This window comes from Sphaeramia orbicularis, chromosome 16 (genome assembly GCF_902148855.1).
Source record: "Sphaeramia orbicularis chromosome 16, fSphaOr1.1, whole genome shotgun sequence".
NCBI classification, from domain to species: domain Eukaryota; kingdom Metazoa; phylum Chordata; class Actinopteri; order Kurtiformes; family Apogonidae; genus Sphaeramia; species Sphaeramia orbicularis.
Window position 1 is genome coordinate 42,933,004 of NC_043972.1, and position 14,716 is coordinate 42,947,719.

The 14,716-nt window shown below is 35.5% G+C and overlaps 1 protein-coding gene across 2 annotated transcripts in view; it reads right to left on the reverse strand.

The window, feature by feature from the left end:
• Nucleotides 1-14,716, reverse strand: part of LOC115436135 (mannosyl-oligosaccharide 1,2-alpha-mannosidase IA) — an 828,462-nt gene that overhangs the window by 92,498 nt on the left and 721,248 nt on the right. For both annotated transcript variants that reach the window (XM_030158891.1, XM_030158892.1), the window contains exon 5: nucleotides 4,721-4,815. In XM_030158891.1, coding sequence (XP_030014751.1) covers nucleotides 4,721-4,815 — 95 coding nt within the window. The remainder of the gene's footprint in view (nucleotides 1-4,720; nucleotides 4,816-14,716) is intronic.

The following is a 14,716-nucleotide window of genomic DNA, read 5'->3' on the forward strand; positions in this document are numbered from 1 at the left end:
AGGTAGTTTTTCATGTCCCAGTTTTGGTCCTATTTTTGGTCCCAATATTTTATTAAAAATTCTTTAATTTTGGGTTGGCTCAGAGCAAGAGAAAATACTTTTTTTTGCATTTATCTGAGGTCATCATTAGGTACATCCTGGGGGGAAATATGTCTAAATTGCTCTTTTATTATTGGGTCTAAAAAGCTTTTAAAGTACCAGATACCAAAATGAACCCAGTTTTATAGAAGCACACATTTATGAAAAGCCAGTGCTATAAGATTTGGTTTAAAAAAAAACAAACAAAAAAACAGCGCTTATGATAGATAGAGCAATTATTGTGGGTAATATTGCAATTCCAATGTGAGTCTATTTGCTTGGTTATTAAAAGAAGGCTTTTTTTTTTTTTATTTTATTTAGATTTGTATGAGCATATAAAAAAAAAAATAATGAGTTTCCTTTTATTTCTGATGTTTTCTGTACAGTATCACTACACCCAAGTTACCACCATACAACAGAGATTGTGTTTATTTCTTTTCCATTTCTACTATTAGATCAGCCGAAATCTGGACCTTCAACTTGCAAACATTTATGATTAAATACTTGTAACATAATAAATTATATTATGAACAGGCTGCAATTACAACTGTGAACCTACTAATTGTGCATCCTTAATGGAAGCAAAATTTTCAGTATTAGATTCAGCTTTGAGATCCTACTAAAACCCCTTAGATCTCACTCAGTGTATCTTTCAATTTTCTTTAAACTAGACTTTTGCACTGAAGTGAAGCTTTGCATGCTCTATTTACACACATACAGACACACACATACACATAGGTATATAAATTTCATGACTCAAAGATGCATCACAATGTAGACATCATAATCAAATCATGAAGCCAGTGAATTCTTGCAGCTCTACTAGTACTGTAGATGGATTTATGTGCTTTTGAAATGTTTATGTACTGAGATACCGCTATTGTAAATGATTCAGCTGTTTGTGTTATACGCTAGAATGTCCTGTCCTTACTAATATGAATATTTTTCTAAAGGATTATTTTCCTCCGTTCTGTCCACGTAACCTCTGTTTAATGATAAAAGAGTAATGTAAAAGGAAGAGGGAGATAAATATGTATTATTAGTATTTTATGGAGAACTGGTGGGATTAAATAAATCGCACTTCTTCCCACCCTTTTAAACATAAACTGTAAATGTATGTTTAGGTCTGAATTCTTCATTAATTCAACTCCACAGGTCCATCTTCAACCCTATTTCTGAGTAATGACACCAGAAAGGTCATTTTGAGCGCTGGCCCTTTAAATGCACATGACCCCACCCCCTCCAGGTTCTGTTCCGTTCAACCACTTGTGTTCGTTAATACAACCAACAACTGAACATTTTAGGTAATCGGCTCCAAGTTTGGACATATTTTCAGTTACTTAGAGAAACGTTCATCAGAAGTCTTGACCTTATATGTGCAAATGTTGTGATGTAACTAGTTATAAAATGTAATAAATTAAGCAACAATTAAAACAGGTTGTAGATATCCACTCGATTTTTGCCGGAATGAATATAAAGATAGCTTTGCAGCACCTGGAGGGTTCAAATTTAAACTTTATGAACTATTAGAGTCCAAATACACAAATAAATGAACCAAAGACTAATAAAAGTGGGTTTAACAAAATATGACCCCTTTAAAAAGTGTGGAATTTTGATATGTCCTTTTACTAGACCTTGACAAGTCTAGAATTTTGTGTGAAAGTCTTAATAAAGTCTGGGAAAAGTTTCTCTCATAGTTGAATTTTAGAGTATGCTTCAAGGCATAGAATCTTGTAAGATAAGAAATGCATGAGGAAATCGTATAAAAAACTAAATATGATTTCACTAAGTGGTTGTTTCTAGTGAAACTTGTTTGTGTGATATTCATGCACTTTTCTGAGTTTTCATAAATTTTGAAAATGTTTCTCAGTAAAACATAATTTAGTCCAATTATGCATTCATTCATTCATATATTTATTAACCCACAAAGACCCAGCGCTACTTTTATGTCAGTTCTCATTATCTAACCTTTCTTCAGTGATTTATCATCATTTATTTATTATATTATTCTCTGTATTTTGTGCTTTTTCAGTATAAATCATGTATTTTTCTATATTTAATTTACTGATCATGTAGATGTTCATAAAAGCTCAGATTACAGTTGAGGGTTATTATATCAAAAACAGAGAAAACTAAAAAAAAAATGTGACTTTTTTCAGTAAAATATATCATTAACTGAATTTAAAAACAAACGTCTCCATCCACTGTCATTGATCCAACTCCATGGATTTTACTGGTGAATCAATGCTGTAGAAGATGATGGTGTTTCCACGATAACGAATCTAATATTATGCTCAGTATTTTGCATTCTTAAAGTGAAAATCAGGTATTTTCCCACATTTAATTTGCTGATCATGATTGATGTCCATAAAAGCTCAAATTTAAGTTGAGGGGTTTTATATCAAAAACAGAAAAAACTGAACAAAAAGTAACTTTTTTTGTTTTTTTGTTTTTTTTTTTTACAAAGATATCAGTAACTGAACATAAAAACAAGTGTTATCATCCACTGTCATTGATCCAACTCCACGGGTTTCACTGGTGAATCAATGTTTTTCCCTATATTTAATTAGCTGATCAGTAGATGTTCATGAAAAGTCAGAGTAAATTCAAAGGTTATTATATCAGAACGGAGAAAACTGAAGAAAAAGTGACTTTTTCAGCAAATTTATCAATAACTGAACATAAAAACAATTGTCTCCATCCACTGTCATTGATCCAACTCCATGGGTTTTACTGGTGAATCAATGTTGTAGAAGATGATGGTGTTTCCACGGTAACGACAGAGCCTCTGAACGTCCAAATGGGTCATATCTGATGACCATGAAAAGATGACAAACTGTATTTTACACCAATTATTTACATGTATTAATAGGATTAATGGATCAACCGGTAATAAACAGTTTTGATCAGTAGATGGATGTTTGGGTCTTTATGGGTTAAAAATAAACTTTTCTACAACACACAACAGGTCGAATCTCAACTAAAAGAGTAGGAACGCAAGTATAAAAGTACTGTAAATTCCAGACTATAAACTGCTACTTTTTTCCCACGCTTTAAACACTGTGGCTTATACTCCGACGCGGTTTATACGACGATTTTCCCTTATTGCCTGCCACACCGCAGGGAAGAATCTATCTATTGTTACCAGGTACGCAGGAATGGATAACATTAACAATTTAACCTTTATAAAGTTAATATTAACACACACAAAAGGGGAACTTTTAAGGATAATAGTAAACCTTCAAATGCTAATGTTGTTTCACAAATATACAAAACAAAACTCTGAATGAAAACACCCAATAAAGCTCTCCAGAGACCATCATAAATTTAAAGCATCTCAGAATTAATGCGCACGTCGTGCATAATGTTAAATGAAAATTATATTACAACAGACGTAATTACTTGTTTTTAATCTTTATATTTTAAAAATAAATTAAAAGTCCTACTCTAACGAAAAACAAAAATTTGTTCACTTTCAAGTGTCTTTCAAGTCATTTTAAGTCCGTGAATCCACAGCCGGCGCAAAAGCAAGTCAATCCTGTATCGGCATGAATCCAAAGAAAACTCGATAAGTCCACCGACAAAAAAAAAGAAAGAGAAAATGTGCTTTTATTACTATCCTTTTATTGCCTCATTTTTTGTCTTTTGTTTTTTAATCATCATATTAACAACGAATCGACCTATAGATATGACAGAAAGCTCACACATATCAGACCCATTTACATACAGGGAAGAATTTCATTTGAACTCAAAGAAAACCTTTATCCAATTACTGGCTTGAGGTGCCGAGCCGGGGTGCCGTGGCACTGAGCCGTGGTACCGGAAGTGAGCCACCGGCGGTGTCGGTGCCTCAATATGCACTCGCTGTCTCTCCAGTTTTGATGCAATGAAAAAAAAAAGTTCCATTCGGTCCCATAGACTCCCATAGAAGCCAGGCTTCAACGGGGAAATGCACTGACCATAGATCGTATGAGGAAACAGCGCAACGGGAATGTATGAGAAGTGAACAACATGGAGTCTGATGATTTGTGATAAAGCTGATTCTGAACGAACTCGTCTGTGAGATGAATGTGTTTTAACACACGTGTAGTCAATGAAATGTCAACACAACCAAACATATTTAACCATTTAATTTTCGTAATGATAGGGCAAGCCGGGCTTCTCTTGCAGTCTATGAGAAATCGCCACTGGTGGACACCCGCAGCTTATAAACCGGCGCAGCTTATACGTGTACAAAATTGATTTTCTTTCTAAAATTAGGGTCTGCGGCTTATATTCAGATGCGATCTATAGTCTGGAATTTACGGTACATAAAGTCAAGGTCTTGGGTGGAAAATAAGAACAGTTTTGAAAAAGTCTGGATTTTATATTCAGATAAAGAACAAACACCTTAGAAGAGAAGACACTGGCTCCCTTTATTTATGCTATCCGACTGTAAGACCTTCACATGCCCTGATATTTCCCACCTCGTGACAACTTGCCCATCAAATTCAGCTCAGGTTTTTCCACATCATACTTTGGTTATAGTTGCCGACATGAACACGCTGCATGTTTGATTAATGCCTGCCAACGTTCTAACTTGATATCATCTTTTATCAGATGTGGAGGACAGTTGGAGGTGAGAGCTGGTGCTGAGACTCACCTCCCCAGGTTGATGACTCCTCGGGGGATCCCCGTCGGCGTGTTGAAAGCCGGCAGCAGCTTCTCTCCCAGTTCCACTACTTTATTCTTGAACAACTGTAAAGGAAACACACAGAAAGGTGATGAGACTTATTTTAACCCTTTAACCCCAGAGACATTATGTTCATTTATTTCAATGTCATAAAAGCTGCTGTGAGTATGTGATTGTGTTCGTTTTCTTTAGTGGTTTTGTTTTACTGTGTGTTTTAGGGTCAAAACAGGGTAGAATAACAGAAAAAGACAAAGAGAGGAATTGAAGTTTGATACGTTTTTACTAAATAAGGCACTCAGAATGTACATGAATAATAGATTTAAGGATGTTGAACATGCACTGTGAACTGGAACACACTGAACAACAAGGATTTGAATTTTTATCCCAGTAGTTTTTGTTTTGAGGCTCTTTTTTTCTAAATCACTCCAGCTGATTTTTGGGTCCTGGTTGAACTCCAAAAAACAGTTACATGGTCAAAATTCGGTAAAAATGCAGTAAAACAAGTGGTGTCAGGCACAACAAACCCCGCATCTTGCACATATTTTGCCCATTATAAGAAAATGAGAAGATTTTGAAAATTCATCCAAAATGTGAACTTTAACCTACTGTTCCCAAAATGTAATGAGATCCATTCTGGGTCACTGGCAATATACAATGTCAATTTGGTATAAATTAAACCAGTAGTTTTGCTGCTACAGACATGTGAAATTTCACCCATTGTAAGTAAATGGGGAAAAAAAGATTTTAAAAAATTCATGAAAAATTTTAACTTTGATCTATTTCTCCCAAAATGTAAAGACATCTATTCTGGGTCACTTGCAATCCATAAACCAAATCTGGTATGAATTCAACCAATAGTTCTGCTGCTACAGGCATTTGAAATGTCTGCCATTATAAGTAAATGGGGAAAAAAAAATATTTAAAAAAATTAAAAAAAAAAAAAAAAATGTTCACATTGACCTACTTTTCCCAAAATGTAATGAGATCTATTATGGGTCACTGGCAATCTATAAACTCAATTTGGTATGAATTCAACCAATAGTTTTGTTGCTAGAGTGTTAACAAACAAACAAAGAAACAAACTGAACCAAAAACAGTACCCCTTGCCTCCCCTTTAGAGGGGGCGGGGTAAAAATAAAGGAACATCACTGCAAACAACAGTAAAAATCAACAAGGAAAACAGTGTTTAAAGATAGCCCAAACCATTTATTTTTATATTGAGTCGGTCTCACTCACTGCTCTGTGTTTCCCCCCCATTACACAGGTGGTGGGGGGTGTACTGAGCATGCTCAGATGTCTATGGAAAGTGCAAGGTCTATTCTATCAGCACGTTTTAAAGTTTTTCCTATTGAGCAAACAATTAAATCTTTATGAATATTTAAAATAAACCATACATTCAGAATGATCACCACAGACACGTCAGGGGTTAAAGGGTTAAAACACCTGCCTGTCATGACACACAAGTTTAACTCAGACTATAGGTAGATGAAGACCCAAAAGCCCAGCGCTCATTTCCCCCACTTTCCCCACTAAAGCTAATTATGTGAAACATAAGGCCTGGTACAACAGAACTCCAGCAGGATTAAAAGCATTCTCATCGACGTAATCTCCAACAGTCCATTTAAAACCGCACTTCCTCCCTACCATCTCCACCGAGCGGCCGAGCTGTCTGAGACCGAGGCTAAGAAAAAAAAAAGTTAATGTGACATCTTATGAGCCGGAGTATCAGTCACTGAAATCTCCATTAGCCAGTAGGAACAATGTCTGAGACGGCGGAATAAGATATTGAAATCACGACAAAGAGAATGAGAGAGAGAGAGACGGAGAGTCGTCTGGAACGATAAAAGGATAGGGGTAGGAGAGCAGAGGTGAGAGAGGGAAACAAGGGAGATTTGTACGGAAGACAGGAAGCCTGAGGGACCGGAGAGAGCAGGGGAAGTGATGGAGAACAGACAGACGCCGGAGAACGAGGAGAGAAAAACAGTCTAGACAAAGACGGCGAAGAGAGAGAGGGCGGCAGAGATGAGCAGTGACTCAGCAGAAAGAGGAGAAAATGGGAGAAAGGAGCACAAACACCGGCCTTTATTAGGGTCATTACCTCGTGCAATTATAGTCTGTAAAAATAACAACTTTAATGAGGCGAAACAACTCACTGTGTACCACTGCCTTTTGGAGCAATTTGGAGAAATAACCCAGGTGGAACCTACTGGGTCTGAATGTATATATATATATATATATATATGCCTGTATATATACTGTATATCCTGATTTATGTACATAGCTTTTTGTGCATTTCAGTAGTTTTTGTAGTGCTTTAGTCACTATCACTTATGGGCCTCATGACAGCATAATCATTGTGGACCCTACAGAAATTCACTATCTTCTCAATCTCTTGGACCGGGGGGGTGTATGTGCGTGGGGATGCGGTCAATGAACAATGTCATCTATGATACCGTGAAAACAAAAACGAAACTTAACATACTTTCAATGTTCGCAACAAGACTTCTACACCAGTGGTGGCTGCTCGTCTTTCAGACAGGGAAAGCTCATTGTTGGCTTACATCAAAAAAAATTGTCAAGTTCTTTAAACATACATTCAGCCCTCCGTTCCTTTTTAAGAAAATGGTCAGTGACCTTATCGTACCAAGTAGGCGTCTTTTCCAGAGACTGGACCAGTGTCCTGTCAATGTCCAGCAGAGCTGGGCTGCTTAGACTGCCTTGGCCCATTGTGTTGTGGGTGTAAGACTTCAGCCTTTTTAAACTAGAGATGCTCCTTTCACTCTGACCTAGCCGACAGTATGATTGATTTAACTATCTACAAAACGATATTAAACTCGAACAAGAAATGATTAAATTATGTAACTGAAACAAGAAAACGCTGAAATTATGTTAAATTGAAACAAGGAAGTCCAATGAGTGTGTTTTATTTACAGTGCAAGAAATGAACGAGTAATTTCGTCGTGGTTTCTCTCTTGATTTCACAGCAGAATGCGCAACGGTATTAAACTGAACTGTGTCAGTGAAGGAGCAGATCTGAAAACAGCTGTCAATCAAATGGGATTCAGCCTTTCGACTGATCCTCCAATCAGCACGTGGGATTCTGGCGTCCAGCCCGGCCGAGCTCCGCCCACAGCTCCATTCACCCCCAGAGACGCCCGGCGTCCGGGGGCGGGACAACATCGTGGCATTTATCCAATTACCGTCCAGTTTTGACGCAATGAAAAAAACTGTTCCACTCAGTCCCATTGAAGCCCAGAGACGCCCACAGTCTACGGACAAATGCACTGAGCAGAGATGGAGGAGAAAACAGCGCAACGGGAATGTATGAGAAGTGAACAACATCGCGTCCGTTGGTTTGTGATGAAGCTGATTCTGAACGAACTCGTCTTTGAGATGAACGTGTTCTAACACATTTGTAGTCAATAAAATGTCAACACAACCGAACATATTTAACCATTTAATTTTTGTAATTTTAGGGGAAGCCGGGTTTCCATTGCAGTCTATGAGAAATCACCACTGTTCTACACCTCTCTTATACAGTGGATCTTACACGAAATTTTCGCAACTTCTAGATCCACTTGGCCCCCTCCACTGCTCTATGGGCCCCCCACAAACACCAGGCCCCATGAATTTGTCATGTTTACCCCCCTTTATCAGCGCCCCAGACTTTAGTAGCATATGTAATGTCCCATTCCCGCTACATGGTACCGGCTTGACTTGACTCAACTTTTTAGGTTTCCATTACGTAAAACGACCTGGAATCTGGTACTGGGTAGTAGTTTTTTGGTATCTGCTCTGCCAAGCTTCTGAAATGGGGGAAGAGATACTAAAACGTGACATATACAGGGTGGGGAAGCAAAATTTACAATGAACATTTAGTTGTTTTTTCTCAGCAGGCACTACGTCAATTGTTTTGAAACCAAACATATATTGATGTCATAATCATACCTAACACTATTATCCATACCTTTTCAGAAACTTTTGCCCATATGAGTAATCAGGAAAGCAAACGTCAAAGAGTGTGTGATTTGCTGAATGCACTCGTCACACCAAAGGAGATTTCAAAAATAGTTGGAGTGTCCATAAAGACTGTTTATAATGGAAAGAAGAGAATGACTATGAGCAAAACTATTAGGAGAAAGTCTGGAAGATACTATTAAAGAAGAATGGGAGAAGTTGTCACCCGAATATTTGAGGAACACTTGTTTGAACACAAGTTTCAGGAAGCGTGTGAAGGCAGTTATTGAGAAAGAAGGAGGACACATAGAATAAAAACATTTTCTATTATGTCAATTTTCTTGTGGCAAATAAATTCTCATGACTTTCAATAAACTAATTGGTCATACACTGTCTTTCAATCCCTGCCTCAAAATATTGTAAATTTTGCTTCCCCACCCTGTAATTAACACTGCAGACCACTGATTGGTCAGAGAGTTGTCTCTGCATCAGTGCATCATCATTGTGCGACTCAGCATTTAAAAAAAAAACAGATTCTGAAGTTTCCAGTAAATATACTGGTACGTTAATCCATGATGGCAGGCTGTAAAACTGCACCATGGTCAGTCGAGGAGGTTCAGATATTTCAGTCCTGGGTGGCCGATGAAAAAATTCAGCGTGAGCTAGACAGGACAACATACAACAAGCAAGTTTATCAGCAACTCTCTGAGGAGATGTCACGGAAGTTACGTCCAGGTACTCTAAAGTCGGTAGTATCCTGTGATGGAAATAGTCTCCAGGAATAGTACCTGGTACCCGAGTCGAGTTGAGTCAAGCTGAGCGACACCTTCAATAAACCAAGATTCAGGACGAAGGTGATGGAAGATTGTATCTCTGCAAAAGGAATGAATTCATGGAACAACCTCAATGATGAATGGAAGGCAGTTCCATCAAATAACACATTTAAAAGGACAATCAAAACCAGAATGTGAAGAAAATATGGCAAAAGTGTAAATTAAAATGTGTTATAGTTTGATCAATTTGACGTGTAATACTGTTATGAAATGGACGGTTTATTTTTGAAATGTATTGCATTTTTGTGTTTTGTGCTGGCTTACTCAGAATTTATTTTGATATATATGAAATTTGCAAAGTTACTTATAAGAGCTAATGGGAATGTATGGTCAGTAAAAAGATAGGGGAAGGGGGCGGGAAGATATAAGTGGAACTTCATCCTGTTACTTTTCGAATATGTTTTCTTTTCTTTTTTATATTGATTTTTCTTGTCGTATTGATTTTAAATGTTGCTATTGGAAATAAACAAACAATCAATCAATATGTAGATTAATAATTTATATATTAATAATTTATCTTGTAGCTTTCATGCATTACTTAAATGTTTTCATTTTTCCTGTGACAATGACAGTAAATATCTATTCTATTCTATTCTATTTGATTTGATTCTACTCTATTCTATCCTATTTTTTCCCATTCTATTCTATTCTATTCTATTCTATTCTATTCTATTCTATTCTATTCTATTCTAGTGTTTTCTTTTCTTTTCTTTTCTATTATATTATATTCTGTTCTGTTCTATTCTATTGTTTTCTTTTCTATTCTATTCTATTTTTTTCTTTTTGATTCTATTCTGTTCTATTTGATTCTATTCTATTCTGTTTTATTTTCTGTTCTATTCTATTCTATTGTTTTCTATTCTATTCTATTCAATTATTTTTTTCTTTTTAATTCTATTCTATTCTATTCTAGTGTTTTCTTTTCTATTCTATTCTATTCTGTTCTATTCTATTGTTTTCTTTTCTATTCTATTCTTTTTTCTTTTTGATTCTATTCTATTCTATTGTATTTGATTCTATTCTATTGTATTCTTTTTTTTCTTTTTGATTCTATTCTATTCTATTGTATTTGATTCTATTCTATTCTTTTTTTCTTTTTGATTCTATTCTATTCTATTGTATTTGATTCTATTCTATTCTGTTCTATTCTATCATTTTCTATTTGATTTGATTCAATTCTACTCTTTCCTATTCTATTCTATTCTATTCTATTCTATTCTATTCTATTCTATTCTATTCTATTCTATTCTATGTTTTCTCTTCTCTTCTCTTCTCTTCTCTTCTCTTCTCTTCTCTTCTCTTCTCTTCTCTTCTCTTCTCTTCTCTTCTGTCTCGTCCCGCCCCATTCTCTTCTCTTCCAAAATGTCCTATTCTATTCAGTTCTATTCTGTTGTATTGTATTCTAATTGTAATTCTATTCTATTCTATTCTATTCTATTATGTTCTATCCTATCCTATTGTATACGTATATATTCAAAGACGTTCCACCCACCCAATGTTCCACCCACTCTGGTGCTCAGTGGGGTCTGTTTCACAGCCAGGAGCTACAGCGTCCTCTTCAAACCTTCCCACGAGCCTTTGCATGAAACATTTATGAATGTTGTACAGGCGACCTTTGCCGGCATATTCTGTCTTTATGAAGATACTGTATCACCGACTTAACTCAATGTCAAACGCAACTTGGAACGCAGCTACGAAATAAGTACATGAATTCACCAGAGACTGAATAAAAGAGCAAACAGAATGCATGTTTAATCAGCATCTGCATACACACACACACACACACACACACAATGCAGAAACGGAGAGGAAAGTGGCATCTTTTCATTACTCGTCGATGCCGGCGTTTGGCAGCGGCTAAATAAGATATTCTTGTGGTTGCTGTCAGAGGATGTTTGCCGCTCTACATGCAGAATATCAGACGTGCAAATGAGGCCGCTAGTTGGACACAATCCGTCATTATTTTCAAAATGTTCAAATCTAGGCCCAAGGATTAAATCTGACCACTTTATGTCTGCTGACGAAAAAGACTGCCGCTGATTTACATAAACTAACAAGAAGCAAAAGTTAACATTAAAAGACGTTCTTTTTGCATTGCATTAAAGCACAGGTGTCAAACATGTGGCCCGGGGGCCAAATCTGGCCCGCCAAAGGTTCCATTCCAGCCCGCGGGATGAAAGAGCAAAAATTAACATGAACAGTCCAGGTTGTCCAAATCATTTTGTTTCAGGTTCCAAATACAGACCAATGTCATCTACAGAAAAAGAACAACACAATAACCTATAATTAATGACAACTACAAATTTTCTTTGTGAAAAATTATGTGGAAAAAATTTCATTGAAAAAAATAACATTACACTGTGAAAATATTAACATTTACAAAACTATTCTTTCACAATAAAATGCATATAAATAAATACATAAATAAAAACAAAGATGTTACTAAATGTTTGGTGCATTTATGGTTCCACTGTGATCTGTAGTTGTGTCAATAATAAGAGGTGTAATGTTGTAGAAATTATTCAAATTTTCGTTTGAAACTCCAAAATTTTAACAATATTCTGCCTGTTACCAAATGTTTATGTAACATTGTGTGTAAATGTACATGTATAAATAGTAAGTCGAGGCATAATATTGTTGAAATTGCACTAATTTTTTCAAATGAAATTTCAGTTTTTTCAGGTTATTCACATCTTTTTTGTAAAATGTAAATATTTTGATAACTTAATTGTTTTTTTGGGGGGGGTTTTTGGACTAAAACAAAAAGAAAAACTAGGATTTGTTATTATTTATAGGTTATGAAGTCATTATTTTACTGGTCTTTTGTACTTTCACCATAGTAAAAAAGATGAATTAGGACTTTCACTTTTCTAGTGTTATTCACACAAGTACCTGTGCTCTTACTTTTGGCTGAAGATGACTTAACTTTACAAATCGGCTTAAGTTTTATGCAAATAATAAAGTCAGTGTAGTTTATTTGTATTGCATACTTAAAATTAGCAAATGTTGGCAACAGTACAGTGCAGAGGCACAAATAAACATGGATAAAAGGAAAGGAGAGAATTAATAAGATTATCGCCCATGTAGATAAGCTCAAACACAAGCAGCTATTTCATAAGGAATAAATATAATAATTAAGTCAAATACAAACAAATTAAAGTCAGAAATGATTAAAAAGGCTAAACACAAAGAGGCCTTAAGGCAGGGTTAAAAAAAAAAAAGAAGGGAGGGAAAAGTGGGATTGTTGTTGGTGGTGGTGGAGTGGAATTATGTTTAGTAAATTATGCTACCAAGGCTGTCACATGAGTGTCGATCTAGCATTTAGCATTAGCCCCACCCTTTTTTCCAAATATGGTCATCTTCCACCGAGGTGACAACTTAAACACTTTGAAGCTCCGTCAGAATACTGTATCGAGTTGCTTAAGGTCAGGGGTCTGGGGCCAAATGTGGCCCACCAAAGGTCCCAATCCGACCCGTGGGATGAATTGAATTGCAAAAATTTCACAGTCAAAGCTGTGGAACTCGTTTTAGTTCAGGTTCCACATACAGACCAATATGATCTACAGTCAAATAATAACAGCAGAATAAGCTACAAAAAAAATGACTCTATATTTTCTTCTTGCTTTGATGTGAGAAAAAAAAACAAAAACATTATTATTATTATTTGTTTTTAGTGCAAAAAATGACATTAAATTATGGAAATATTTACATTTACAAACTATCCTGTAACAATAAAATGTGAATAATCTGAACAAATGTGAACAATCTGAAATGTCTAAAGAAAATGACACACAATTTTAACAATTTTCTGCCTTTTACTAAGTGTTTAGTGTCTTTGTAGATCTGATCCATAATACACATGTAAAAATGATAAGTTGAGGCATAATATTGTTAAAATTACGCTAAATTTTCTTAAGAAATTTCAGTTTCTAAGGTTAGTCACATTTTTTTTTGGATAGTAAGTGTTTTCATAATTTAATTGGGTTCTTTTGCACTAAAACAAAGACAAAAATTTGGAGTTGTCGTTATTTATAGGTTATGATTTACAGGTCCGGCCCACTTGAGATCAAATCGGGCTGAATGTGACCCCTGAAAGAAAATAAGTTTGAGACCCCCTTTTGGATACAAAGTATTTTCATAATTTAATTGGGTTTTTTTGCACTAAAACAAAGACAAAAATTTGGAGTTGTTATTATTTATAGGTTATTATGCTATTATTTTACTGGTCCTGCCCACTTGAGATCAAATCAGGCTGCATGTGACCCCTGAAAGAAAATAAGTTTGAGACCCCCTTTTGGATAGTAAGTATTTTTATAATTTAATTGGGTTTTTTTTGCACTAAAATAAAGACAAAAATTTGGAGTTGTCGTTATTTACAGGTTATGATGCTATTATTTTACTGGTCCTGCCCACTTGAGATCAAATCGGGCTGAATGTGACCCCTGAAAGAAAATGAGTTTGAGACCCCCTTTTGGATAGTAAGTATTTTTATAATTTAATTGGGTTTTTTTTGCACTAAAATAAAGACAAAAATTTGGAGTTGTCGTTATTTACAGGTTATGATGCTATTATTTTACAGGTCTGGTCCACTTGAGATCAAATCGGGCTGAATGTGACCCCTGAAAGAAAATAAGTTTGAGACCCCCTTTTGGATAGTAAGTATTTTTATAATTTAATTGGGTTTTTTTGCACTAAAACAAAGACAAAAATTTGGAATTGTCATTATTTACAGGTTATGATGCTATTATTTTACAGGTCTGGTCCACTTGAGATCAAATCGGGCTGAATGTGACCCCTGAAAAAAAATAAGTTTGAGACCCCCTTTTGGATACGAAGTATTTTCATAATTTAATTGGGTTTTTTTGCACTAAAACAAAGACAAAAATTTGGAGTTGTCGTTATTTACAGGTTATTATGTTATTATTTTACTGGTCCTGCCCACTTGAGATCAAATCGGGCTGAATGTGACCCCTGAAAGAAAATAAGTTTGAGACCCCCTTTTGGATACTAAGTATTTTCATAATTTAATTGGGTTTTTTTTGCACTAAAACAAAGACAAAAATTTGGAGTTGTCGTTATTTACAGGTTATGATGCTATTATTTTACAGGTCTGGTCCACTTGAGATCAAATCGGGCTGAATGTGACCCCTGAAAGAAAATGAGTTTGAGACCCCCT